The 27,603-nt window shown below is 21.2% G+C and overlaps 1 protein-coding gene across 5 annotated transcripts in view; it reads left to right on the top strand.

Annotated features, from left to right (window-relative positions):
• The window catches only part of LOC122510525 (synaptotagmin-7), a 405,459-nt gene that overhangs the window by 119,318 nt on the left and 258,538 nt on the right, over nucleotides 1–27,603 (top strand). The window contains exons 1-2 of one of the 5 annotated variants that reach the window (XM_043625248.1): nucleotides 4,182–4,761; nucleotides 13,129–13,276. The exons of 3 other annotated variants lie outside the window; for them this stretch is intronic. In XM_043625248.1, coding sequence (XP_043481183.1) covers nucleotides 13,175–13,276 — 102 coding nt within the window. In that variant the 5' untranslated portion in view covers nucleotides 4,182–4,761; nucleotides 13,129–13,174. Of the gene's footprint in view, nucleotides 1–4,181; nucleotides 4,762–13,128; nucleotides 13,277–27,603 lie in introns of those variants that run through there. One more of the 5 variants, XM_043625249.1, reaches the window with a different exon arrangement.

Genomic DNA, 27,603 nt, shown 5'->3' with positions numbered 1-27,603 from the left:
AAAAATAAATAAAAACGTCCAAAATAAATAATGAAACATGTAAAAAAAGCCACATTTTTACTTTTACGGCTATAAAATCGGAATTATTTTCAACTTTTTTGTTAAAATTCTTTAAAAAAAATTCAATTATTTTCATAAATTAAAACAATTTTTAGAAAAATTTCAATTATTCTATAAAATTTTTAATACAATTATTTTCGACAATTTTGATAAAATTCTTTACAAAAATTCAATTATTTTTAAAAATAAAAAAATTCTTAACAAAACTTCAATTATTTTTATACATAAATAAAAAAATTTCTAGAATAATTTCAATTATGCTATAAAATGTTTGAAGAAAAGGACAATTTCATTTTAAGCAACCCATTTTAAATTTTTATATCTCAATTTTTTTTTCATTGGATTTTTAATTTCTTTGTACTTTTTGACCAGGACAGAAATCCAAAAAAATAAATGCAAAGTGAAACTATTTTTTTTTTACTTTTTGGATTTCTTGGTTTGGACTTCTTGTCTGGATACCATTATTTACAAATTCTTTTATAAATTTCTTTGCAATAATTCAATTATTTTCATAAATAATCAAATTTTTTTTTACAGAGATTCAATTATTTTTTCATAAACAATAAAACTCATCGTAGAATTTCAATTATTTTTAATACAAATTTTAATGGAATTTCTCGAAAATTGTAATTATTATTATTCTCTAAAATTTAATTATTTTCAAAAACTTTTCTTAATTCAATCAAATTTTTTTACAGAGATTCAATTATTTTTAATACAATTTTAATCTAATTTTTCAAAAAATAAAATTATTCAATTGAAAATTTTTAAATTATTCTTAAAACCTATATTGAAATATATTGCAAATTTTGGAAATAATTGAATATTTAAAAATTTTAAAGAATAATCTTCAGGTGTAAAGTTAATAAAAAATGAAAATATTAAAATGGTTTTGAAAAGAGTAATTCTCTGAAAAAGTAATATTTAAAATTTTTTAAAAATTTAATGTTTTAGAATTTTTGAGAAATTTTTTATAATTAAAATTCATCAAAAATTTGATTATTTTTAAAAATATTTTTTAAAAACTCAATTAATTATTTGTTTAATAAATTTTTTTTTCAAAATTTAATTATTTTAGGGAATTTTATTAAAATTCGATTGCAGAATTCAATTATTTTTATGAATTTTAATAAAATTTATGTCTAAATTCCATTTTTTAGGAATATTATTAAAATTTATTACACAATTCAATTAATTTTAAGAATTTTAATAAAACTTCTGTCTAAATTTAATTTTCAGGAATTTAAAAAAAAAATTATTGAAAAATTCAATTATTCTCAATGAATTTTAATAAAACTCTTTGAAAAATTTAATTTTTTTCTGGAATTTTATTAAAATTCTAATTCATCTATAATTTTAATAAAACTCTTTGCAAAATTCAATTGTTTTCTGAAATTTTATTAAAACTTTTGCCAAATATAATTATTTTCAGGAATTTTCAAAAAATTTGTTGCAAAATTCAATTATTCACAGGAATTTTAATACAATTTTTGTCTAAATTCAATTTTTAAAAAATTTTATTGAAATTCGTTTGCAAAATTCAATTATTTTTATGAATTTTATAAAAACTCTTTGCAAAATTAAATTTTTTTCTAGAATTTTATTAAAATTCTAATTCATCTATATTTTTAAAAAAACTCTTTGCAAAATTCAATTTATTATTTTTAGAAATTTTATTAAAATTTTTGTCTAATTTTATTTATAAATTCAATTTTTAGGATTTTTTTTTAAATTTATTGAAAAATTTAATTATTTTCATGAATTTTAAAAAAAATTTTGTCTCAATCCAATTTTCAGGAATTTTTAAAAAATTTATTGCAAAATTCAATTATTTTCAGGAATTTTAATATAAATTTATGTATAAATTCAATTTTTAGGATTTTTTAAAACATTCATTGAAAAATTCAATTATTTTCATAAATTTTAATAAAATTTTTGTCTAAATCTAATTTTCAGGAATTTTTAAAAAATTTATTGCAAAATTCAATTATTTTCAGGAATTTTAATATAAATTTATGTATAAATTCCATTTTTAGTATTTTTTAAAACATTTATTGAAAAATTCAATTATTTTCATAAATTTTAAAGGAATTTTATAAAAAAATGTATTGCAAAATTCAATTATTTTCAGCAATTTTAATAAAATTTTTATCTAAATTCAAATTTTTAGGAATATTATTAAATTTCATTGCAAAATTCAATTATTTTCATGAATTTTAATAAAATTTTTGTCTTAATCCAATTTTCAGGAATTTTTAAGAAATTTATTTCAAAATTCAATTATTTTCAGCAATTTTAATAAAATTTTTATCTAAATTCAATTTTTAGGAATATTATTAAAATTAGTTGCAAAATTTAATTATTTTCATGAATTTTAATGAAATTTTTGTCTAAATCCAATGTTCAGGAATTTTTAAGAAATTTATTGCAAAATTCAATCATTTTCAGGAATTTTATTGTAAATTTTTGTCGAAATTTAATTTTTAGAATTTTTTTTTAATTTATTGAAAAATTCAATTATTTTCATGAATTTTAATAAAACTCTTTGCAAAATTTAATTTTTTTCTGAAATTTTATTAAAATTCAAATAAATCTTTATTTGCAATAAAACTCTTTGCAAAATTCAGTTATTTTCAGAAATATTAAAACTTTTGCCAAATTTAATTATTTTAAGGAATTTAATTTAAATTTATTGGAAATTTAATTTTTTCTTTCAAAGATTTTACTAAATTTAAACTATTTTTTAAAAATATTTTACCAAATTTCAATTTTTACAAAAAAAAATTATTTAGAAATATTTTTAAAAAGTTAATTCTACGAATTTATTTATTAAAATTTTTGAATATATTCTACCTTAATATTTTTAAAAGGAAAAAATAAACGGTTTCAATTATTACAAAAATTTGAATTTATGTATTTAAAATTTAAATAATTGAATTCTTGAAGAACTTTCGGAAAAATATTAAAAAGTAATATAGATAATAGATTTAGAAATGAAGTTTAGTTAAAAATTGTAGAAAATATTTTAAATTTTGTAAAGGTTATAGTTTTAATTTTTAGAAATTATTAACTTTTGTAATTTAGAATTTGAAATTTTTAGAATTTTATTTGCTGGTGAAAAAAGAAATAAAAAGTATTTAAATATTTTATTTAGCAAAATTATACAAGTTTTTATTCATTGAATTTAGAAATCAGTGAAGAATCAGGGAAATAGAAAATAAAATATTTGTGACAACACTAAATTAAATAATCGACTTTTTCGACTTTTTTTTCTATTTTTAATTTTTTAATCGACTAAAGCGATTTTTTTTGTTCGTTCAAGTCGATCCGTAACCTGATGTAATGAAAGTAATTTTGAATAAGTTACAGTAACAATATTCTTATAATATAAAATAATGATTTTATCAATCGGTTATTTTTAATTATTATAAAACATAAAGATATCGATTACTCCGAGTCTTCGACTCGGAGCAATCGATATCTTCATGTTTTATAACCATTTTTTATAAGTTGTTTAATTTCAAAAAGATTTGGAATTTGAATCTTTTGAAGAATTTTAATTCCTATGGAAAAATAATAACTAAATAATTAAAAGAATAAAAATAATAATTAAATATTTATTTATTTATTTAAAAAAGAATACAGTTTTATATGAAAGTTTCATGTATTTGTAAAAATTTATTGGAATTATTTAATTTTGTAAAATATAAATTTTATTTTATTCTTTAAATAATTGTAAAATCGACAATATTAGTACGCAGTAAAGCTATTCAGAGGAAGGTGTTTCAATTTGTATTGTACTATAGTTTTTCATTCAATATTATGTTTGCTTATATTGAATTTTGAAATGTGATTTTAAATTGTTAATATGTTAATTATAATTTATAAAGTTTGTAATTGTTAATGTGATTGGCTGTCAACAACCAAGAAATGTTGATAAATATAACAATGATTTATTATATATATATATATTGATTTAGATATTTCAGAAAGCGAGTAAGTATATGATGGGGAAATTATTAAAAAGTTTTCTACATAGTAAGCGAAAGAATTATGAAAATTCATTGATTCATTGACTGTTTGAAGAAAAAAGAAAGGAGCAGATGATCAATTTGCGTAACCCATTAGTTTTTAAGCACGCGCTATAATTTCCTGTCCAAGGAAGAATAAATAGTGGGCGTGAACGTTTTGAGAAAAGTGAGTAGAATTCTATAGGTTCAATTCAAGGATGATCTTAGAAAAGTTCGAAGGTTTAAAATTAGGAGGCAACCTGATGTTTATGGTTGCGTGGGTCAGGGTGAAATTGTACGTATGAAGGAAATCGCGCCGCGGATGCTTGTCGAAAAACCACGGAACATGCCGGGAATTGCCGAACATTTTCCGCGGTGACGGTGCCGCCGTCCGGCTTCTCTTCCCATATTATAGTGTCAAAAGGGGTAGAAACGCGCGAACATTCTCGGTATTCAGACGTGTTGCGTATTATCTTCTCTTATATTCATTGCACAATATTTTCAACAATCAAACAAAAAACCCTTTAAAATTTAACAAACGCAGTTTCAATTTGAAAATATATCAACAGTGGTTGTATACAATAGTCATGGGGTGATTTCCACGTCTCCTTGTCTGTTCGATAAGTTTCAGCTGTTGGATTCCCGGTGCCGCTACTCTCACATTGGGCAAAATCCAGAGAGAGAGAGAGAGGTTATAATGATTTACGTCAGAGTTTGTGACGTGAGAGAATAAATACAAGAGCAACCGGTTCGACTATCAAAAACAACAATGCAAAATTCGTGTTTCTTTTTTTTTTCTTTTTTTAATTTTGATTTATTGTACAGGAAAATATGTGAGTGCTCAATATTATTTTTCATCGATCATAACAAATTGAATTAAGATAAATAATTAATAATAATAACAACAACCGTAAAAGGCCTCTAAACACTAACATCAATATTAATAAAAAAAAAAAAAAAACCGTAAAAGGCCTCTAAACACTATTATCAATAATAATTATTATTATAGCAATAACTAAGTAGATATATAATAAATATTATAACAATAATTAAAGTAGATAATAATAAATAATAATAATAATTATTATTATTATAAGAACAATTAAAATAGATAATAATAAATAATAATAAATAATAATAAATAATAATTAACAATTGTAATTATAATAAAAAAACAATAATAAAATAAACAGAATCCAATAAAGTTAAATAAGTGAAATATTCTTCTCAAATAATTAAGTTTTTAGCGAGCTTGCAACAAGTTTGCAAAACTTGTAGTGCAAAATTAAAAGTTAATTTTAAGATATTCTAATTTTGGAAGTCTGTCAATTCCCTATAACATCCTTATATTCCAAATATAATTTAATGAACAATCTAAATATTTTTATCAACTTAATTATTACTGTCGTACTTTTTATTTATATTTAAGGGGATGGTTACAACGATATTTTTAACTATGTCAAGAAAATAATTTAAATATTCGACAAAATTATTTTTAAATTAATTTTTTGTAAGGAATTCAATGGTCATAAAATAAAATTGGTCAGAAAATATGTTGACCCTTTTTGAATCTAAAAAAAAATTGATTTTCATTTTTTTTTCTGTTTTTAGGCTGAAAAATGCTAAAAAAAACTATTATTATTCATTTTTTTATATGAAAATTATGAACTAAAATTAGTTAGAAAAATAAACAAATGAATATTTGTATAAAAAAAATGAAAATTTTATAACAATTTTTATATGAAAATTATGATCTAAAATTAGTTAGAAAAATAAACAAATGAATATTTGTATAAAAAAAATGAATAATATTTTTTAGCATTTTCAACCTATAAACAGAAATTTTTTTTTAAAAAACGCTTCAAAAATTTTGAAAATAAAATTTTATTTTAAATATTTTTTTGTGGATTCAAAAACATATTTTCTACAAAATTAAGCATGGATTTCAAAATTCACCAATTTTTAAGAAAAAGAAAAAATTCAAAAAAGGGTCACAATATTTTTTGACCGATTTTATTTTATGACCATTAAATTCCTGACAAACTATTAATTTTTTCTTTTTTTTTAATAAACAATTCAAAAATAATTTTGTAGAATATTTAAATTATTTTCTTGACACAGTTAAATATTTATTTTTTATATATAAAAATTATTATCTGAAATTAGTCAGGAAAAGAAAAGAATTTACAAATAAAAAAATTTAATAATATTGTATTTTTTTTAAATTTTCAGTCTATTTACAATTATATTATTTAATTTAAAATTCATTTTAAGAATTTTAAATTCCTTTTTTTGTGAGAAATTCAATGATCATAAAATAAAATTGAGCAAAAAAAATTTTTTTTGACCCTTTTTCAATTTTTAGTTTTCTTAAAAATTAGTAAATTTTGAGATCCATGCTGAGTTTTATAGAAAATATTTTTTTTTTAATAAAAAAAAGTGTCTAATGAAAAATTTAATTTTTATAATTTTTTGAAGCATTTAAAAAAAATCTTTGCTTGCTGAAAATGATAAAAAATATCATCATTATTCATTTTTTTTATCTGAAAATTCATTTGTTTATTTTGCTAACTAATTTCAGATGATAATTTTTTTTCATAATTTTTTTATTTTATTTTATATTTTTATTTTTATTATTTTTATATTTTATTTTTTATATACAAAAATTATTAAAATTATAGTTTTTTCATAATTTTTTTATGTATTATATTTTTTATATATATAAAAATTGTTAACCCAAAATTAGTTCAGAAAAGAAACAAAAAACCTTTTTGTAGAAAATACATTTTTGAATTCACAAAAAAATTGTCAAATGAAAAATAATTTCACAATTTTGTTGAGAATTCAAAAATGTACTTTCTACAAAATTACACATGGATTTTGAATTCAGACAACTTTTAAGAAAAATAAAAATTCTCAAAGGAGGTCAAAAAATTTTCTAACCTTTTTTACTTTATGACCATTAAATTAATTACAAAAAAATATCTTAAAATAAATTTTTTTGAATATTTAAAATTTTTTCTTGATATAGTTAAAAAATGTCGGTGTACCTTCCCCTTAATTATAAAAATTAATAATAAACTTAATAAAATTATTAATATTAAAACTGTAAATTAATGTTGGCATTATTGCAACGAGCAAAATTTGTTATTAACTTTTTTTTATTATTAACTTTATAATAAATCGTTTGGTAAATTAATTTTAAAAATTTTTTTTTACATTCTCATAAGTTCTGCAAGGTTATTTTAGTTTTTTAATAAAAGTATTTTTATGGAAAATTCATTTTACGCCAGGTTTACATTTTTAAAATTTATATCTAAGAAGGTGGGCGCACGTGGCTGGGTTTATTATGTTACTCACTTTAACTGGAATTTTTAATCAATATTGCAAACGAATTTACATAATTAGAATTCAAAATTGTATAAATAACAATTTTAGATTTTTATAATCTCCTATTTATTTATAAAATAAAAAATAATAAATGAAATATATGTAAAACTATGAAAAAATGAGGGATGATAAATATTTATATTTTATATACAACAATTTTAGATTTTTAAATTATATTTATAAAATAAAAAAAAAAATATTCGAAAATGTTATGGTATTAATTTTTTGTTTTTTTTTTATTCAAAAATACTGGTTATAAACATTTGTATTAACACGAAATTTCAGACTGACAGCACGAATTTTGTATTCGCTTTTAAAAAGCATTGAAAATTGCAAACTTATTTGTATTAATAATTAAAAAAAAAAAAAAAAAAAAAAAAAAAATTTCTATTGTCAAATGTGATAGTCTTTTCGATAGTTCGGCATTTTCGGTTTTCTTGTATTGTTCTTTCACAAGATTCCTCTGGAAATGAATTCAGAACGTGATCTCGCTCTCCTCGAGTCTTGTTTATTTGGTGTTTTTTTTTTTTATTTTCCCCCTGTGCTTTTACGTCATTGGTTCATTGCTTTTCAGGCAAGCATACGTCATTCTTTTGCATGAAAAACCTCAGGAGTTTTGTATTTTTATTTATTTTTATTTATTTTTATTATTTGTATTAAAAGTAAGTAAACTTTTTGTTTCATACACTTTTCAAAGAAGTGCTGCTCGTTTACAAAAAAGCCACATAAGTTTTTTTCGACCTTTTATTTCTCTATCAAGGTAAAAAGTGTTTTTTTTTCAAAAACAGGCAATTTTTTTTTTATTATTATAAATACTTATTTTCAATATAAATATTTATTGAAAAAAAAAGAAAAAAAAGAAAAGAATAAAAAAAAAAAATTTGTAATTTTTATTTTCTACATTAAAAATTTTAGGCATAACTACAAAAAAAGCTATAAATTTTTGTCTGCTTAGAAATTAGACAGAATTTGAAAAAAAAATTCAAAGTCGCGTGTATAAACAGTGAAAATGTAAGTTTGATAAACCGGGTTTCAACTTTTCACTGTCGTAACCTTGACCTTAGAGCAGAGCGGAGCTTGAATTAAAGAACAGCTCGTGAATGAAATTTAAAAATTGAGCCTTCAGCATATAATTCGATGAGACTTTTCTCACTTTTTTTTTCAAAATCGCTTATTTACTTATTTTGAATTAAATATTGTCGACGATAATTTTTTTGTTTCGTGAAAACTCATAATTTCTTTTTTTTATTTCATTCTCGATAATTCAAAATTATCTTGTTTGTATGCTTGTGCACATGAACAAACATCAATTGCCATTTTTCATTCGGTATCATTTAGATTATTATATATACAAAAAGTGATATTTTCTTCCTTTTGTGAAAAATATAAGCGCAAGGAAATTTTTAGTTACAATCAGCATAAAAATACTTTAATTTTTTTATTACTTTTGAAAGTAAATAAACTTTCAAAATTAAAAATTTTGGATAAATAAAATTTAATCTGTATTTTAAATAACTGTAATATGAATTAAATCTTATTTACAATTAAAGTTATTTAAATATTATGGAAAAGTTTGTAAATATTAAAATATTTTTATTAAAATAAATTTAAAAAAAAAATAAAGAACTTTATATTGTAAAAATAATGAAAAATTCTGCAAATTATTTGTTTATTCTAGATTAATAATAATTCTAAATAAAAGAGTTAGGCTTAAAAAAATATTTCAGGGTTTTAATTAATAGTTTAATTTCATCTCCTGTATGTGTGTGTGTGTGTGGTAAATAAAATTAATTTAAATTGTATAATAAATATTCCAGTGCATTTTTTTATTAATTTTGATGAAATATTTGACATAATTTAAAATCCAGTGAGAAGATGGAATATTTTAAACTCTATATTAATAATAACTGGCGAGGTTTCCTATTTCTGTTCGACACATTAAGGGAGGAAATAGCGTAAGTGAAACGTTCGAATGTGGGACAAGTGTCGTTATACATTTCATATAAATCAGAATAGGAATCTGTATCACATACTCAATAAATAATGTTTCAATAACCAATGAATATTTTTTTCATTTATGTGTCTATTTAAAGCTGATTAAAGCTACATTATAAAAACAAACTATATTTTACTGTAGTGAAAAAAGTCTAATCGAAAATTTTTTAGTTAATTAGTTGAGGGGTCGATTATGTAATTTCATTTCACTTTCACTCCACTTTCACTATTACTCAAATTTTATTTTCACTCCACTTTTACTTCAGATTGACTTTTACTTACTCAAATTTAATTTTCACTCCATTTTTACTTCAATTTCATTTTCACCCAAATTTTATTTTCTCTGCATATTCAGTTCAATTTTACTTCACTTTCACTCAAATTTTATTTTCAATTTACTTTCACTTCACTTTTACATAAATTTTATTTTCCCTCCATTTTTACTTTCACTCAAATTTTATTTTCACCCCACTTTCACCTTCACTCAGATTTAATATTAATTTGAGTAATTTTCACTCCACTTTCATTATTACTCAAATTTAATTCTCACTTAACTTTCACTCCACTTTCAGTTTCAGTCAAATTTAATTTTCACTCCACTTTTACTTTCACTCAAATTTTATTTTCATTCCTCTCTCACTTTCACTTAAATTTTATTTTTTCCCTCATTTTCACTTTAATTTCACTCAAATTTAATTTTCACTCCACTTTCACTTCAGTTTCACTTTTATTAAAATTTTATTTTCTCTGCATTTCCAGATCACTCTTACTCAAATTCTATTTTCAATTTACTTTCACTTCACTTTTACATAAATTTTATTTTCTCTCCACTTTTTGCTTTTACTCCAATTTTATTTTCACTATACTTTCACTTTCACTCAGATTTAATTTTAATTTGAGTAATTTTCACTTTACTTTTATTTTTACTCCAACTTAATTTTTACTTAATTTTCACTCTACTTTCAGTTTTACTCAAATTTAATTTTCACTCCACTTTTACTTTCGCTCAAATTTTATTTTCTCTCCATTTTTACTTCACCTTCACTCAAATTTTATTTTCTCTCCAGTTTCACCTCACTTTTAAGTAATTAATTGAATAAATTAATTAAAAACTAAGTATTAGTATCTTATTTTTCTAAAAAATGGACAATCTTTTAGAATATTATTTATATACACATTGTGAAAATTATATTTTAGGTGAAAGTAAGTTGTAAGAAAATTTTGAGTAAAAATGAAAGTAGAATGAAAGTGGAGTGAAAATGGAGTGAATATAAAATTTGAGTAAAATTGAATGTGGGGTAAAAATGAAATATGAGTTAAAGAGAAGTGAAAGTTGAGGAAAAATAAAATTTGAGTAAAAGTGAAGTGAAAATAGAGAGAAAATAAAATTTGAGTGAAAGTAAAAATGTAGTGAAAATAAAAATTGAGTAATAGTGAAAGTGGAGTGAAAGTGAAATGAAATTTGAGTTAAAGTAAAGTGAAAGTGGAGAAAATAAATTTTAAGTGAAAGTGAAAGTGGAGTAAAAATAAAATTTGAGTAAAAGTGAAGTGTAAGTGAATTGAATATAAGATTTAAGTTAAAGTGATGTGAAAGTGGAGAGAAAATAAATTTTAAGTGAAAGTGGAGTGAAAATAAAATTTGAGTAAAAGTGAAGTGAAAATGGAGAGAAAATAAAATTTGAGTGAAAGTGAAAGTGGAGTGAAAGTAAAATTTGTGTAAAATTGAAGTGTAAGTGAATTGAAAATAAAATTTGAGTGAAAGTGAAGTGAAAATGAAGAGGAAATAAAATTTTGTAAAAGTGAAACTGAAGTGAAAATTGAGAGGAAATAAAATTTGAGTAAAAGTGAAACTGTAGTGAAAGTGGAGTGAAAATAAAATTTGAGTGAAATTGAAGTGAAAATGGGGAGAAAATAAAATTTGAGTAAAAGTGAAACTGTAGTGAAAGTGGAGTGAAAATAAAATTTGAGTGAAATTGAAGTGAAAATGGGGAGAAAATAAAATTTGAGTGAAAGTGAGAGAGGAATGAAGATAAAATTTAAGTAAAAGTGAAACTGAAGTGAAAGTGGATTGAAAATTGTATATGAGTAAAAGTGAAAATAAATTGAAAATAAATCTGAGTGAAAGTGAAGTGAAAGTAGAGGGAAAATAAAATTTTATCGAAATTAAAGTGAAAATGGAGAGAAAATAAAATTTTTGTGTAAGTGAAAGTGGAGTGAAAATGAAACTTGAGTAAAAGTGAAGCTGAAGTAAAAGTGAAGTGAAAATTAAATTTGAATGAAATTGAAGTGAAAATGGGGAGAAAATAAAATCTGAGTGAAAGTTAGAGAGAAATGAAAATAAAATTTAAGTAAAAGTGAAACTGAAGTGATAGTGAAGTGAAAATTGTATATGAGTAAAAGTGAAAATGAATTGAAAATAAATCTGAGTGAAAGTGAAGTGAAAGTGGAGGGAAAATAAAATTTGAGTGAAATTAAAATGAAAATGGGGAGAAAATAATATTTTTGTAAAAGTGAATGTGGAGTGTAAAAAAAATTTTAGTAAAAATGAAAGTGAAATAAAAATAAAATGAGTAAATGTGAAAGTGATGTGAAAATAAAATCTGAGTGAAAGTGAAATTTGAGCAAAAGTAAAATTTGAGTGAAATTGGAGTGAAAGTAAATGTGGAGTGAAAATAATTTCATTTTATTTAAGCTATTTTCTTTTAGATTTATTTCGACTTGAATGTGACCATCGTTGTAGCTTTTTGAGAGAATAATTTCTGAACTTTACCAAAAGCTGAAAGTAGCTAAGACAAGTGTATTTAATAATAATGATTACATATCTTTGACGTTGAGTCTTTATATTATAAATATGTTTGCTGTCCTTATGATAGACAAAGGCTTTTGAGATAAGCTTCAAAGATCAAAGGCAAAATAAAATGATGAAATATTAAAGACTATAGACTATATATGAAATTTGCTGAAAAAATCCAAAGGCTCTTGTTTTCATTTAATTAGAACATCGTTATTAACAATTTACTATTTTTTGTTATTTTTTTAAAAAATAGTTTTACTTCTAATCAAACTTAAGGAGAGCGAGAAATAAATATTTCGTTATTTTCTTATTGTCTTCTCTGGAAATTTTCCTTTCTTTTATATTTTACCTCTTTTTACTTTTCATTTTTTCGGAATTGTCAACTTCCTTATTTTCATTCACTCCTGGTATTATATTTTCTTTTTTTATATACTTATGTATTCATAACATTTGTTTTTATTTCATTCAGCTCTTCTTTCTTATTCTCTTTAGAATTATACCGTTTCCCTCATTTACATTTTTACTCGCATTTTGCAATCTTATTTTTGTTTTTATTTTTATTTTCAATTTTGGTTATTTTGACATTTTCATTTTTATTGCGCAACTTTTATTTTTTTTATTTTTTATATTTCATTTGTCCTTCCTTGATTATTCTTTTGATTTTCCTGAAAAATTTGTTTCAAAGTTCGTTAAAACTTTCTTTTATTTTTCGTATTTTTACGTTTCATTTAAAAATTTTTAAATTAGTTTCAAAATAAATAAAGTTTAGATATTAAATATCAAATTTTTGTCCGTCCTGAAAGATTTTCCTTGGGAAAATATCGAAAATAAATAAGAAAATTTGACGATCTTTATTAGCTTCACAAACGTGAATTTCAGATAAAGAAGATTTTGAAATCGTAGCTGTTAGTGAGTGAAAATCAAAATGGTCCACACGGGTCTTGTGGGCCAATATTTTCCAGAATTGGATCCAAATTCAAAGGGTCCACCAAGACCCGCAGATCCGGCAATTCAAGCTCGGAAAATCGTAAGTAAAATGCATTTTCTTTGTTTTCTTTTATATTGAAAGTATATCTAAAAGCAAGCAGAAGAAAAGTAGTTGTGTTGACTTGAAATGTAATTCAATATTAAAGTTACGATGCAATGAAAGTATCTACCTTGAAAATGCGGCACAAGACAATTTTCCAACAGCTTTTCCATTTCTTCTTCTATATTCGCAGAATAGCTTCTATATACGTGTCACTAAATGAGCTTACGGGAATATAAATATTTATGAGCCAATCAGTTATTGTCTCTTTTACTATTCCACGAGGTAATATAAATAAGGCTTCAATAAATTTTTACTCAAAAATACATTTGTATTTTGATTATCATTAACTTGGAAAAACTTCAAATAGAAAATAGAAATTTTTCTTTGAATAATTTTTTCCTATTATACAATAGCATTAAAAAAAATTTTTAACCTCCGTGTTTTTGAAAATTTTTTTTCTCCTCTTTTGAATGTTTTTCTTTTAAATTCAACATTTTGTCCCTTTTTTGAAAATCAAAACTATTTTCTTTTGAATGTTTTTTTTTTTAAATTCAACATTTGACCCCTTTTTGAAAATCAAAAATATTCTCTTTTGAATTCAAGATTTGATCCTTTTTTGAAAATAAAAAAATATTGTCCTTTGAATTCAAGATTTGATCCTTTTTTGAAAATCAAAAATATTTTTTTTTTAGTTCAAGATTTGATCCATTTTTTAAAATAAAAAATATTTTCTTTTGAAATCAAGATTTGATCCTTTTTTGAAGATCAAAAATATTTTCTTTTCAATTCAAGATTTGATCCATTTTTGAAAATCAAAAATATTTCCTTTTAAATGTTTTTTTTTTAAATTCAACATTTGACCCTTTTTTGAATTTTCCCTGATTTACAGACAAAATTTTTATTTTTTTCATAACGCGGTGCTAAAAAGGGCACTTTTTTGCACCTTGTTATGAAAAATATCGTTCGTAACTAGTGCTAGCAGTTGCCAATTTTTGAACGAGCACTTTTTTTTGGAACAAACTGTAAAGAATATTCTGTTTCACTCTAAAAATTATTATTAAAAAAAATCTAAAAATTATTATTAGATTTCAATTATTATTCAAAATTATTTAACTAAAACTCATTTTTAATTCAATGTTTATTAGAAAATTCTACGAGAATTCAATTATTCAAATTCAAAAATAAATAATTCAAATGATAATTCATTGTTTCTTAAAATTGAATTCTTACTAAGAATTGTATGAATAACACATTTTTAAATACAATTGAAATCTTTCGACAAATTTTGATAAAATTTTTAATAATAATAACAGTTTTTTAAATTCATTAAAAATTGTATTAAAAATAATTGAAATTCTGCGAGGAGTTTTATTATTTATGAAAATAATTGAAAATCTAAAAAGAATTCCATAATTTATTAAAATAATTGAATTCCTAAAAATAATTGAATTACTTATGAAAATAATTGAATCCCTGAAAAAAGTTCTAATATTTATGAGAATAATTTTTAAAAAATTTTTTAAATTAATTGATTGTCTTCAAAAAAATTTCTAACAATTCTTTTATGAATAATTGAATTTCTGTGAAATTTTTATTATTTATAAAAATTGAATGTTTGTGTAGAATTTTATCAAAAAGTTTGTTTAAATAATTGAAATCTTTTGGGAATTTTTAGTAAAATAGTGCATATTGAAAATAATTGAATTAAGAAAAATTTTTGAAAATAATTGAATTTCGGCGAAGAAGATTCGCTATTTTTAAACATAATTAAAGACTTGAAAATAGTTTTAAAAATTTTGTTAAAAATAATTGAATTTCTGCAAACAATTTTATTACTTTCCATAATAATAATTGAATTCCTAAAAAGAATTGCATAATTTATGAACATATTTGAATTCCTAAACAGAATTGTATTACTTATGAAAATAATTAAATCCCTGTAAAATGTTTTAATATTTATGAAAATAATTGAATTATTGCGAAGAATTTTATAAAAAAAATTGAAATAATTGATTGCTTTCAAAAAAATGTCTGCCAATTTTTTTTTAATAATTGAATTTCTGTAAAATTTTTATTATTTATAAAAATTATTGACTTTTATCAAAATTTTATAGAATTTTATCAAAATTTTTTTCATTTAATTGACTTCTTTTGGGAATTTTTAGTAAAATAGTAGATATTGAAATTTAAAAATCATTAAATTAACAAAAATTTTTGATGATAATTGAATTTTGCTATTTTTAAAAATAATTGAAATCTTGAGGATAATTTAAAAAAAAATTTGCTGAGAATAATTGAACTTCTGCAAAGAATTTTATTACTTTTGATAATAATTGAATTCTTGCAATGAATATTGTCATTTATGAAAATAATTTAATTTTGCAAAGAATTTTATTAAAATTCCTGAAAATAATTGAATTTCTTGGATGAATTTTGATATTTATCAAGATAATTGAATTCTTTCGCGAAGAATTAGAGGCGTTAAAATTTTTGAAACAATATTTGATATGTATTAAAAGATTCAACTAATTTTAACAGAACTGAAATTAAAATTTTTCAAAAAAAATTATTTTCACAAAATTATTGATTAAAATTATGAAAAAGAATTCAGATTTTCCGAATATTTGAATTCGAAACCATTTCAAAATTCAATTATTTCTGAAAATTGCTTTCATTTGTAGCTTCTCAAAAATTAATTTTTTTTTTAGTCTTTGACTAAAATTCTCCTATAAATCCATTATTTTTTTTTAATAAATTAATTAAATTCATATTAGAAAATTTAACTAATTTTAGAAGAATTTGAATTATTAAAGATTCTTCAAAAAACTGAGTTCTTTAAATATTTCAAAATAAATTAATTCTAAATTGAAATTTTCTAAAATTTCAAATTTTGAAATCTTTTTAATTTCTTTTATTTATAAGAATTGTAGACACCGAGGTAAACACAAATTTTTTTGAAATTCAATTAATTTTGAAATATAAAAATATAAAAATTTTTTGTAAAATAAAAATAATTTTAAATAATTTATAAGTAATAATTTTATGATATAGTTCTTCAAGTTATTTAATAATAATAATAATAATAAAAATTAAATAAAAATTCTCTTCAATCAAAGAGTTTTAATTCGACGATGAGAATATTCACATTTATGAGAGTATATTTTATATAAATTTAATTTTCTCTAATTAAATTATAAACAATTATTTTGATGCAGTGAATAATAATATAAAAAGAAAAGTAACCTTAACCTTATTAAAATATAAAATTTTTCCTTTAATTCATAATAAAAAAAAAAAATAAAAATATTATCTCGTAAAGTAAACCATATCCATAAAATGATCATTTTTATAAATTTTACTTGTATAAATGATTGTAAAATGTTGGTTTTAATTACTCGGGAAAACAGTAATTTCGAATTAAACTTGAATTTTGAAACTTTCTTTAAAAAACATCTCTCTTTCTCTGATTTTAAATTTGCATAAATGACTATTCATTATTTTTTTGAAAACGAAAATTTGAATAAATCTGAAATTTGAAATCATCTCTTCCACTCCAGGTTCTACAACATACTGCCTCTCATGTCAGAAGGTTTCAGTAGTAAGGACGATGTAAGGTCAGACATAAGCCAGATGGCTGGCGTGCGTGCAAGTAGTGAAGGTTATTCAGGGCCAGACTCTTTTACGATAAATGCATACAGAATGCAAGGGAAGATAAAGAATTTATTCCATTTCACTTTGAAATGTGTAAAAGTTAGCATTACGATAACAACTACAGTAATTACAATTAGAAATTCTATATAATTAGCATTTTGCCCAAATAGTTCTAAATTAAAAGAAATTACTTTTTGTTATACACGTACGGAGAGAGAATATTAAATTTTCTTGAAAGTATTTTACAATTTGGGGAAAAAGTGCAAGAAAGGAAAATTTTTATATAAAAAATACTAAACTTTAAAAAAACTCATATGTGAAATTTAGTATAGTTGTATTAAAATTTAATTAATGTAGCAACAATTCATGCGCTAAAGCGCGCGACTAACTTCATACTACCTTTTTTTTAAATAAAATTAACAATTTTAAAAATAATGAAATTGGAAAATTTTCTAATTTAAATTTTTTTTAAAACTAAAATATTGTTCATCACTGTTGATATTTAAAATATTTGAATTAATTTTTTTTTTATTTTTAAATTCTATTACTTCAAAAATTACTGATTTTATTTATAAAAGTAAGGAAGTAGTTAGCAGCTTTGTTATTGTTGCTAGTTTTAAATAACTTTAAATATTAAATGTAAATTAACAAATTGTCAATATTGTTATTATTATTATTATTATTATTATTATTATTATTATTTTTATTATTATTATTATTATTATTATTATTATTATTATTATTATTAATAATCACTGTTAAAAATTTTATTTTGTTTGATTCATTTTTAAAAATTTTCTCTTATTTTTATTTCTTTAAATTGGAAAGAATATACGAATAATAAATTCTTCGATTGTAAAGAACAACTTGTGCATTCCATTAATATAATGTAGTTCGTAAATCTTTTATTCGAAAAACTTCCATTAGACAAAGTATATTATAAAATAGATATTCTTAAATTCTTTGAGGACCCATAAAGAAAAAGATTTTTTGGAATGTTAATTAAAAATTTTAAGTTTCATTTAGTAGACTCTGCCGTTCGTATATATAATTAGTTCGAATTCTCAATTTTCTTTTACTTTTTGAATTTACATTGACAATTTAATTTTGTAAATTTCAAGATTTCTTACTTTTTACAGACCTGGGAAATTTCTTTCGCTTCCACCTTAGATCGATTCATCTGGTTCATTTTTTTTTTTATTTTTCTCAAAGGAAATTAAACGGAATTGAAACTTACTTATCTCTATTCTTTACGTAGAATTAAAGAAATAAAAAAAATATCCGAAATTAAAAGGAAAAAGTTTTTTTTTTGACTCCATTTTAGTCTTTTTTACTGGCGTTGTTTTTATTTCTAAATTCTAATTTATTGTCTCACTCAGTCAGACAATTATAATCTATTACCTCACATATACATTAATAGTAATATATTCAAAATATTAAAATAATAAAAAATATTAAAAATAATAATAAAAAATAATAATAATAATAATAATAATATTCAAATTATGGTTATTTAAAAAAAACCATGTGAAAAAACCATTTGGAAAAAAACCATTTTTTTATATTTATCGTTTCGTTTATACATTTATTATTTGTTCGCATTTCAGTAGTATTTCTCCTCTTTTACGTCGTTAGCGAAAACTCAATGATTACAGCTTTGAATTTCTGGTTATTCGATCGTCAATCAAATGGAATTTCCACAGGAATAATACACAAGTTTTAATACAATGTTTTTCACTTTTGCTAACCGCAGTCCTACAACTTTAATAATGAATCTAATTTTTCGGAATAAATTGAGTACTATATGTGAGATTTAATCTCGAGGATAGAACCTTGGAATTCAGTTTCCCTCCTAAAAATCACAAATTCATTTTAATATTACTATTTGTCTTTATTTACGAGATACTAGAATTCTTTTATGTTTTCAACATTTCAAATTTATTGTTTTATCTTTATTTTAATTTTTGAAAAATTATTATAGAGATTTATGAAAAAGGGAGGATATTTGAAAAATGTTTGTTTCTTACAGATAATTTACTTTGTATTTTAAAAAGTTTGGGTCAGTCAGTGTCATGAACAAATAAACATTTTTGATATTTTTCTTTGATTAAAAATATGGAAAAGTCAATTTTTCCTCTCTCATACTTTTAACATATTTTTGCCAAACTTCAAATTAATAATTTTCCTATCATCAAAGATAATCATGATAAACAATAAAATTCTCCCCATAAAAACAATTATTTATTTATTTTAAGAATTTTTAAAGAAATTCTTTCACAAAATTCAATTATTTTAATAAATATCAAAATTCTTCTCAAAAATTCAATTATTGTCCAAAATTTTAATTCGATTCTTTGCAAAAATCCAATTATTTAAACAAATTTCAATAAAATACTTTGAACGAATTCAATTATTTTTATAAATTTTAATGAATATATCTCGTCAAGAATTCAATTATTTTTATGAATAGCAACATTTTTCGCCAAAAATTCAATTATTTTTTTAGATGGCAAAATTTTTCGCCCAAAATTCAATTGTTTTCAAAATAATTTAAATAAAATTCTTTGCAACATTTCAATTATTTTCAAAAGTTTATCGCAATTCAACGAATTTCAATATTTACTATTTTCATAAAATTTATCAACAGAATTAATTATAGAAAAAATTTGTTGATACAATTTTACGAAAATATTCAACTATTTTCATAAATAATAAAATTTCATTTACGAGATCAATTATTTTTATCGTAGAATTTCCAATATTTTTACTACAATTTTAAATAAATTCCTTGAAAAATGCAATAATTATTAAAAATTTTATTAAAACTTGAGGAAAGAATTTAATTTTAAGAAACATTTAATTATTCAATAAAACAATTAAATTCGTTACAATAATTCAAATATTTTCATAAATAACATTTAATTCGTCGCAGAAAATCAATTATTTTCAAAAATTTTTTATTAATTTTGCAAAAGAATTCAATTATCTTGATTAACAACAAAATCACATAAATTCTTCTCATAAAATCAATTATTCTAAGAAATTTTAATAAAATTCTTTTCCAAAATTCAATTATTTTGATAAATATCAAAATTCATCACAAGAATTTAATTCCTTTGAAAAGTAATAAAATACTTTGCAGAAATTAAATTATTTGCAAAATTTTTTAAAAATTCTCGTCAAGAATTCAATTATCTTTATAAATAGATAGGAAAATTCTTCTCAAGAATTATTGTCAAAGTTTTTTTTTTAAAAATTTTTCATAAGAAATCAATTATTTTCAAAAACTTTAATAAAATTCTTATCAAGAATTTAATTATTGTTTTCAACAATTATTATTATTTAAATTCTTTTCACGAATTCAATTATTTTTAAAAAATGTAATAAAATTCTTCAAAAAGTTTTCAATATTATTTTCAAAAATTGTTATAAAATTCTTTAATATAATAAATTTTATTAAAATTTTAATTAAATTCCTTAAAAGAAATTAAATATTTTCAAAAGTTAAGAGAATTCAATTATTTAAATTTAAAAGTAAATAATTTATTGAATAATTGAATGTTTTTGAAAATTTAATTCTTGTAAAGAATTTTATCAACAAATTTTTAAATAATTGAATTCTTTTGACGAAATTTAATTTAAATTTTTAAAAACAATGATATTTTACATTCTGCGATAAGCTTTATTATTCATGAAAATAATTGGATTTCTAAAACAAATTTATCATTTTTAAAAATAATTGAATTCATAAAAAAAATTTATTATTTATGAAATTAATTGAATTATTGTGATGCAATTTATTAAAAAATTTGTTAATATTTGACTTCCTGTGAAATTTTTATTATTTATGAAAATAATTAAATTGTTGAATAAAATTTTATTAAAATTTTTTTTTTAATAATTGAATTCTTTTGGGAAATTTACTCAAATACTAGATATTGAAAATCATTAAAATAAGAAAAATTATTGAAAATAATTATGATTTTGACGAAAATTTTTTTTAAATTTTGAATATAATTGTATTTGGTAAGAGGAATTTTATTACGTTTGAAAATAATTAATTGATTCCCTGCAATCATTTGTAACTTCTCCAAAATTCAATTTTTAAAATTATTTTGAACTAAAATAAAGGTAAAAATAAATAATTTATAGAATAATTCAATGTTTCTTAAAATTTAATTCTTACAAAGAATTTATTGAATAACACATTTTTAAATAATTGAATTCTTTCAATGAACTTTGATAAAATTTTAAAAAATAAATACATTACTATAGTGAAGTTTAAGTAAAATAAAGAATATTAAAAAATCATTGAATTAAGAAAAATTTTTCAAAAATAATTGAATTTCGGCGAAGAAGTTTTGCTTATTTTTAAACAGAATTGAAGACTTGACAATAGTTTTTAAAAAATTTTTCGAAAATAATTAAATTCTTGCGATGAATATTGTCATTCATGAAAATAATTTAATTTTGCAAAGAATTTTATTAAAATTCCTAAAAGTAATTGAATTTCTGGAAAGTATTTTGATATTTATCAAAATAATTAAATTCTTTCGAAAAATTTGTGGCGTTAAAATTTTTGAAGCAATATTTAATATATGTACCTATTAAAAAATTTAACTAATTTCAACTCAAAATTGAAATTAAAATTTAAAAAAAATTATTTACACAAAATTCTTGATAAAAATTAAAACTATGAAAAATAATTCAAATTTTCCAAAGTTTTGAATTTGAAACCTTTTTAAAATTTAATTATATCTAAAAATTACTTTTATTTGTAGCTTTCGAAAATTCAATCCAATTCAATAATATATTTTATAAAATTTTTTTTTAAATATTTCAATTCTTTTGGAAAAATTATAAAAAAAAGTTATTGAAAATCATTGAAATGAGGACAATTTTTTAAAATAATTCAATTTTTAAGAAGAATTTTGTTATTTTAAAGATAATTGTGATTTTGACGAGAATTTTTTTTTTAATTTTGAACATATTTGAACTTTGTAAGAAAAATTTTATTACGTTTGAAAATAATTCAATTTCTGCAAACATTTGTAACTTTTTTAAAATTCAATTTTTTAAAATGTTTTTAACTAAAATTTTTCTATAAATCCATTATTTTTAATAAAATTAATTAAATATATATTGACAAATTTAATTAATTTCGAGAAGAATTTGAGTTATTAACATTTTGCAAAAATCTATGTTTTTTAAAATTTCTAATTAAATTCATTAAAAAATTGAAATTTTATAAAATTTCAAATTAAAACCTTTTGAAGTTGATCTATTTCTGAAAATTGTAAACGCAACTCTATTGAAATTAAATTAACAATTTGAGTAAAATTATTCATTAAATAATTTCTAAGTAATACTTTTATGATAGTTGTTCAAGAATTAAGTTATTCCAATTCATATTTTATTTTTATGAAAAAAAATTTGAAATAAAAATTTTTAAATTCTATTCTTTTTAAATTGCTAATTTCGTTTAAAAAAGTATACAAGAATTTGATAGTAAAAATATGAAATATAAAGAAAATTCGTCTTTCTGAAAATGATGATATGGTTTAACTTGGCAATATATTCGAAACTTCTGGTAAGTATAACACTCGCGACAAGTGCTTCCATTCTGGCAATGCGACGATTTTTCAGCGGATGCGAGTATAATACCCCGACGTTCCAAAGAGCCATCGATTTGCACTTTAATTCTTTAATCTTACTCCTTTCCCACTCTTTCTCTATTTATAGCTTTTCAATGGCAATTTTACTTGAAAATATCAACTTTCCGCCAGGGTCGATTCCTATTATTTTATATATTTGGCGAAATAGAAAAAAATAACGACTTCTGATGACGAATTTAGGAGAATATATACGTTTTCTCTATTAGAATCATAAAAAAAAATATTTAGTTTATTAGAAGGGTGTAAAAATTAAATAAATTTTCATTGTCTAAATATGAAAAAACCTTTGGAGTTAAAAAATATGTTGCTGTTGAATACATGTTGAAAGAGGGAAAACATTAAATCTGGAAAAAACCATGGCCTCGGTTAGCTTTACTGTTTCGTTCAAGCCGAGCCTTGGCCGGATTAACTGATGGAAATTTCTGTATGAGAACTCTTTTATTATAATGAATTAAAATTTTTAACTACGTAGATTTTACTCTTTTACGTTTTTTGGAAAATATTAGGACATTTATCGAATTCTGTTGGGTAGGAATTTTAACTTTTATATTTTCAATAAATATGTATTTTAATAAATTTTACTTGAATAAAAAACATTTAATAGATTTTTTTGGGTTAATAGCTTCTTCTATTAATTTTAATTTCAAGCATGACGCGTTTCAACACTACTCATTTGCATAATATGCATACGAACGTTGAGATAACTAAAGAATTTTTTTATTAAAAAAATATTACATTTTTTCCAATTTATCATATGTGAAGAATTGTTTTATTTTAAGTATGCACTCTTCAACAGTTTGAAATGAAAATATTTTGAAAATAATTTGAAAATATTTTTTAAATAATTTGAAAACATTTTGAAAACATTTTTAAAACAATACGAATTCTTTTCATTTGAAATTATTAGTTTCATAAAAAAGGAAACGAGGCAAAAGTTTATACAAATGAAGAGAAAATAAGTAATTTCTTGAAAATTTGGAATTTCAAATGTAATTTCTAAACTGTGACGGAACACTAATTTTTAAGATATTATAATTCTTTAGATGTCTCGTCGTTTATTTTCATATCTTCAGAATGTAAAATTATAAATTATAATTACAAAATTGGAAACGAGATATATGAACCTGTGACCTTGTGAGCATTGACGAAAGATTATCTTTTAACGATCATATATCATAGGTAGTGTCGTCGACGTCAAGAGCCCTTAGTTGCCTAATTAAAACAACTCAGCACTTCCAGAATACTTCGACCCTTATTGCTTTATAAATTTGATCACGTCAAAAGTAATCTATCGCCATGGATCCCTTACATTATCAAATACAATAATGAACTGAAAGGAGTTTTTTAATTCCTAAAATTACTGTCATTTAAATTAGATGGACCTATCATGGATACGATTAAAAATAATTATATCATTATCCCGACCATTTCACTACCTCAAAATAACTGGAAAGAATTCTTTCATCTTTCTGCTGTTGAAATACTTTTTAAAATTTTGACTTTTTAAATTCAGGTCTAAAATTATTATTCCTTACTTACATCAGTAATTAATAAATCTTATTTTAAAAATTCCTGTTTTATTTAGTCCGAACTAGGGGAACAGGCAAAGAAAATCAATGGTCAGAACTTAGGTCATGAATTCTTTTATTAATTAATTGTCATAATTGTTATATCTCAAAACGAAACCAACATATCCCTAATTATGTATTTTTACATTGTCTGTCATGGGTAAAAACCTGATTTATTCCAAAGCGGAAGGCTCTTATATTAAGGGACAGGTTATAAGAAAGAGGAACTGTTAAATTGAAATTAAATTATGAAAGTTTTTGTTTGAATCATTTACAATTAGAATTAGAGAGAAAGAGTAGATCCAGATGTCTTGAGGGACACTGAAACAAAATTAGAACTTTGTGGAATCAATCGAGAATTTAAATGGGGACAAAATTTAAAAGTATTAGTTACTTAACTTTAAAAATTATTCTTAGAGTCGTAGACCCATCAAGTGATACCTCCTTCAGTGTGAGGTCGAGGAAATGATCTTGACTAGCGCAGGCTTCACAGTGCCTCCAAAAAGTACTTTAGGAGAAATAGGGGACTGAAAATTAAAAAATAGGGGACTTTCCGGGGACCATAAAAATTGGTTAAATAAAGATAGAAATATAATTTATTTATACAGGGTTGCCATAAAAAATTAACTTTATTTTTCCCTGACTTTTCCTGATTTCCAAACACAACTTTCACTTTTTTCCTGACCCTAAAGAATATTCTGATTCAATCAAAAAATTATTAGATACTCAAAAAAATGTTCTATAAAATTTATTTACAAATTTCATCAAAAGTAAAATTATTCGAAAACATCAGTAGTTTTATTAAAAATAAATATTTAATCATTTTTTTCATTGGTTAAGATGTTCAAAAATTTCAAATTCAAACCTTTTTGAAATTAAACAATTTAAAAAAAATTGTTATAAAACATAAAAATATCGATCACATAAACATTAAGATGACCGACTGACCAAATCATTAGTTTATTATTATAAGAATATTGTTACTGTAATTTCTTCAAAATTATTTGTGTCATTTCAATTAAATTAACATTTTCTAGAATTTTTAATTAAAATTCTACTTTAAATCAATAACATCAATTATTATTCAATTAAACTTTTTCAAAAAAATTGATTCTACAGAATTGTTAGTTAAAATTACGAAAAACAATCATTTAATTCTACGAGAAATCAATTATTTAAATACAAAAATAAATAATATAGAATGTTTCTTAAAATTTAATTTTTACGAAGAATTGTATTAACAACTTTTGAAAATATTTCATTTCTTTTAAGGAATTTAATTAAAATTTTAATGAAATTTATTATATTAAAAAATTTTATAACAATTTTTGACAATAATTGAAAACTTGAAGAATTTTATTAAATTTTTTAAAAATGATTGAATTCTTTGGAAGAATTTAAATAATAATTTTTGAAAACAATTAACTTCTTAAAAAGAATTTAAAAAGAATTTTGACATTAATTGAATTCTTGAGAAAAAATGTCCCTATCTATTTATAAAGATATTTTAATTCTTGACAAAAATTTTCATAAAATTTTGAAAATAATTTAATTTCTGCAAAGTATTTTATTACTTTTGAAAATAATTGAATTCTTCTGATGAATAATGATATTTATTAAAATAATTGAATTTTGAAAAAAAATTTTATTAAAATTGCTTAGAATAATTGATTTTTGGGGAAGAATTTATGCGATTTTGTTGTTAATCAAGCTGATTGAATTTCTTTGCAAAATTACTTAAAATTTTTTTTAAATAATTGATTTTCTGCGCCGAATTAAATGTTATTTATGAAAATATTTGAATTATTGCAACGAATTTTATTGTTTTATTGAATAATTGAATGTTTCTCAAAATTGAATTCTTTCCTTAAGTTTTAATAAAATTTTTATTAATAATTGCATTTTTCAAGAAATTTATTAAAAATTGTATTAAAAATATTTGAAATTCTGCGATGAAAATAACTGAATTCGTAAATAAAATTTTATTATTTATGAAAATAATTGAATCTTTTCGTAGAATTGTATCAACAAGTTTTTTCTACGAATAAATCTGTTAAAAATTTTATGAAAATAGTATTTTAAAAACATTGAATTGCGAAAAACTTTTAAAAATAATTGAAATGTTGCAAAGAATTTTATTTAAATTTTTGAAAATAATTGAATTTTCGGCTGAAAATTTTGCTATTTATAAAAATAATTGAATTCTTGACGAGATATTCGTTAAAATTTTTAAAAATAATTGAATTCGTGCAAAGTATTTTATTAAATTTTGTTTAAACAATTGAAATTTTGCCAAGAATTTAATTAAAATTTTTAACTGAAAACTTTTTGAAGAATTTTATTAAATTTTTTAAGAACAATTGAATTCCTGAGAAGAGTTTAAATAATAATTTTGGAAAAGAATTTTATTAAAATTCCTTAGAATAATTGATTTTATGGGAAGAATTTATGCGATTTTGATGTTTGTCAAGCTAATTGAATTCTTTTGCAAAATTACTTAAAAATTATTGAAAATAATTGATTTCCTGCGACGAAGAAAATAGGGTAAGTTTAGCGGAAATTTTCAAAATAGGGTACGTTTAGAGGCCAAAATTGAAAAACGGGGACTTTTAGGGAAATAGGGGACAGACTGTGAAATGCTAGCGGAAACAGAGTTAGTTTATAACAATAATATTTGAACAGGTGTATGATTATAAATAAGTTTTTTCATACTCCCAATTTATAATGTACGTCTGTGTGTGTGAAATGTGCTTTGAAAAAAATTGTTTCTATTTTATACTAGTAATAACTTAATATATTTAAAATTTTTTATAAATTATACAAATTCCTAAGGTATCTATTTCAAGAAAAGGTAGAATTACGTAAATATCCTGAAGAGACAAAGAAATCCATCCGCGATAAAATTTCAGGACAGCAGATAAAATCCATTAGTAACTTTAAACAGAAACAACAACTCTGCATACAAAAATCTTATTTCTATCGTCGATGTCACGAATAATAATTATTCTAGTACAAAATCCTACTGCATTATTTTTACACTCATAAGTTCAATGGATGAAATTTATCTTAAATATAAGAATAATTCATTTCATTTATAAAATTTATGGGGCCTTCAACCTTTTATAAAATCGATTTTAATGATAATTGCACAATTACTGTCAAAAATTGTTGAATTTCTTCGCTTGCATGTGTCATAAAAAATGCAACTACAATTGTAAACATCAGAACATTGTTTATACATAATAAATCTGCGTTGCCTAAAAAATATGGTCTGAAAAGTTGGTTGCCGGAGAATTAAATTAAAAAAATGTATTTAATGTTATGTCTCAGAAGGAAAGTAAACATACCGTAAATTATATATATTTAAATTGTCCGACAGCGGAGATTCATACCTGATTTATTCACAGAGCTTTGATTTTAAAACATTTGA

The sequence above is a fragment of the Leptopilina heterotoma genome, unplaced genomic scaffold (genome assembly GCF_015476425.1).
Source record: "Leptopilina heterotoma isolate Lh14 unplaced genomic scaffold, ASM1547642v1 Lhet_7, whole genome shotgun sequence".
NCBI classification, from domain to species: domain Eukaryota; kingdom Metazoa; phylum Arthropoda; class Insecta; order Hymenoptera; family Figitidae; genus Leptopilina; species Leptopilina heterotoma.
Note: the sequence above shows the minus strand (reverse complement) of the source record. Positions and strands in the feature narration are given on the sequence as shown.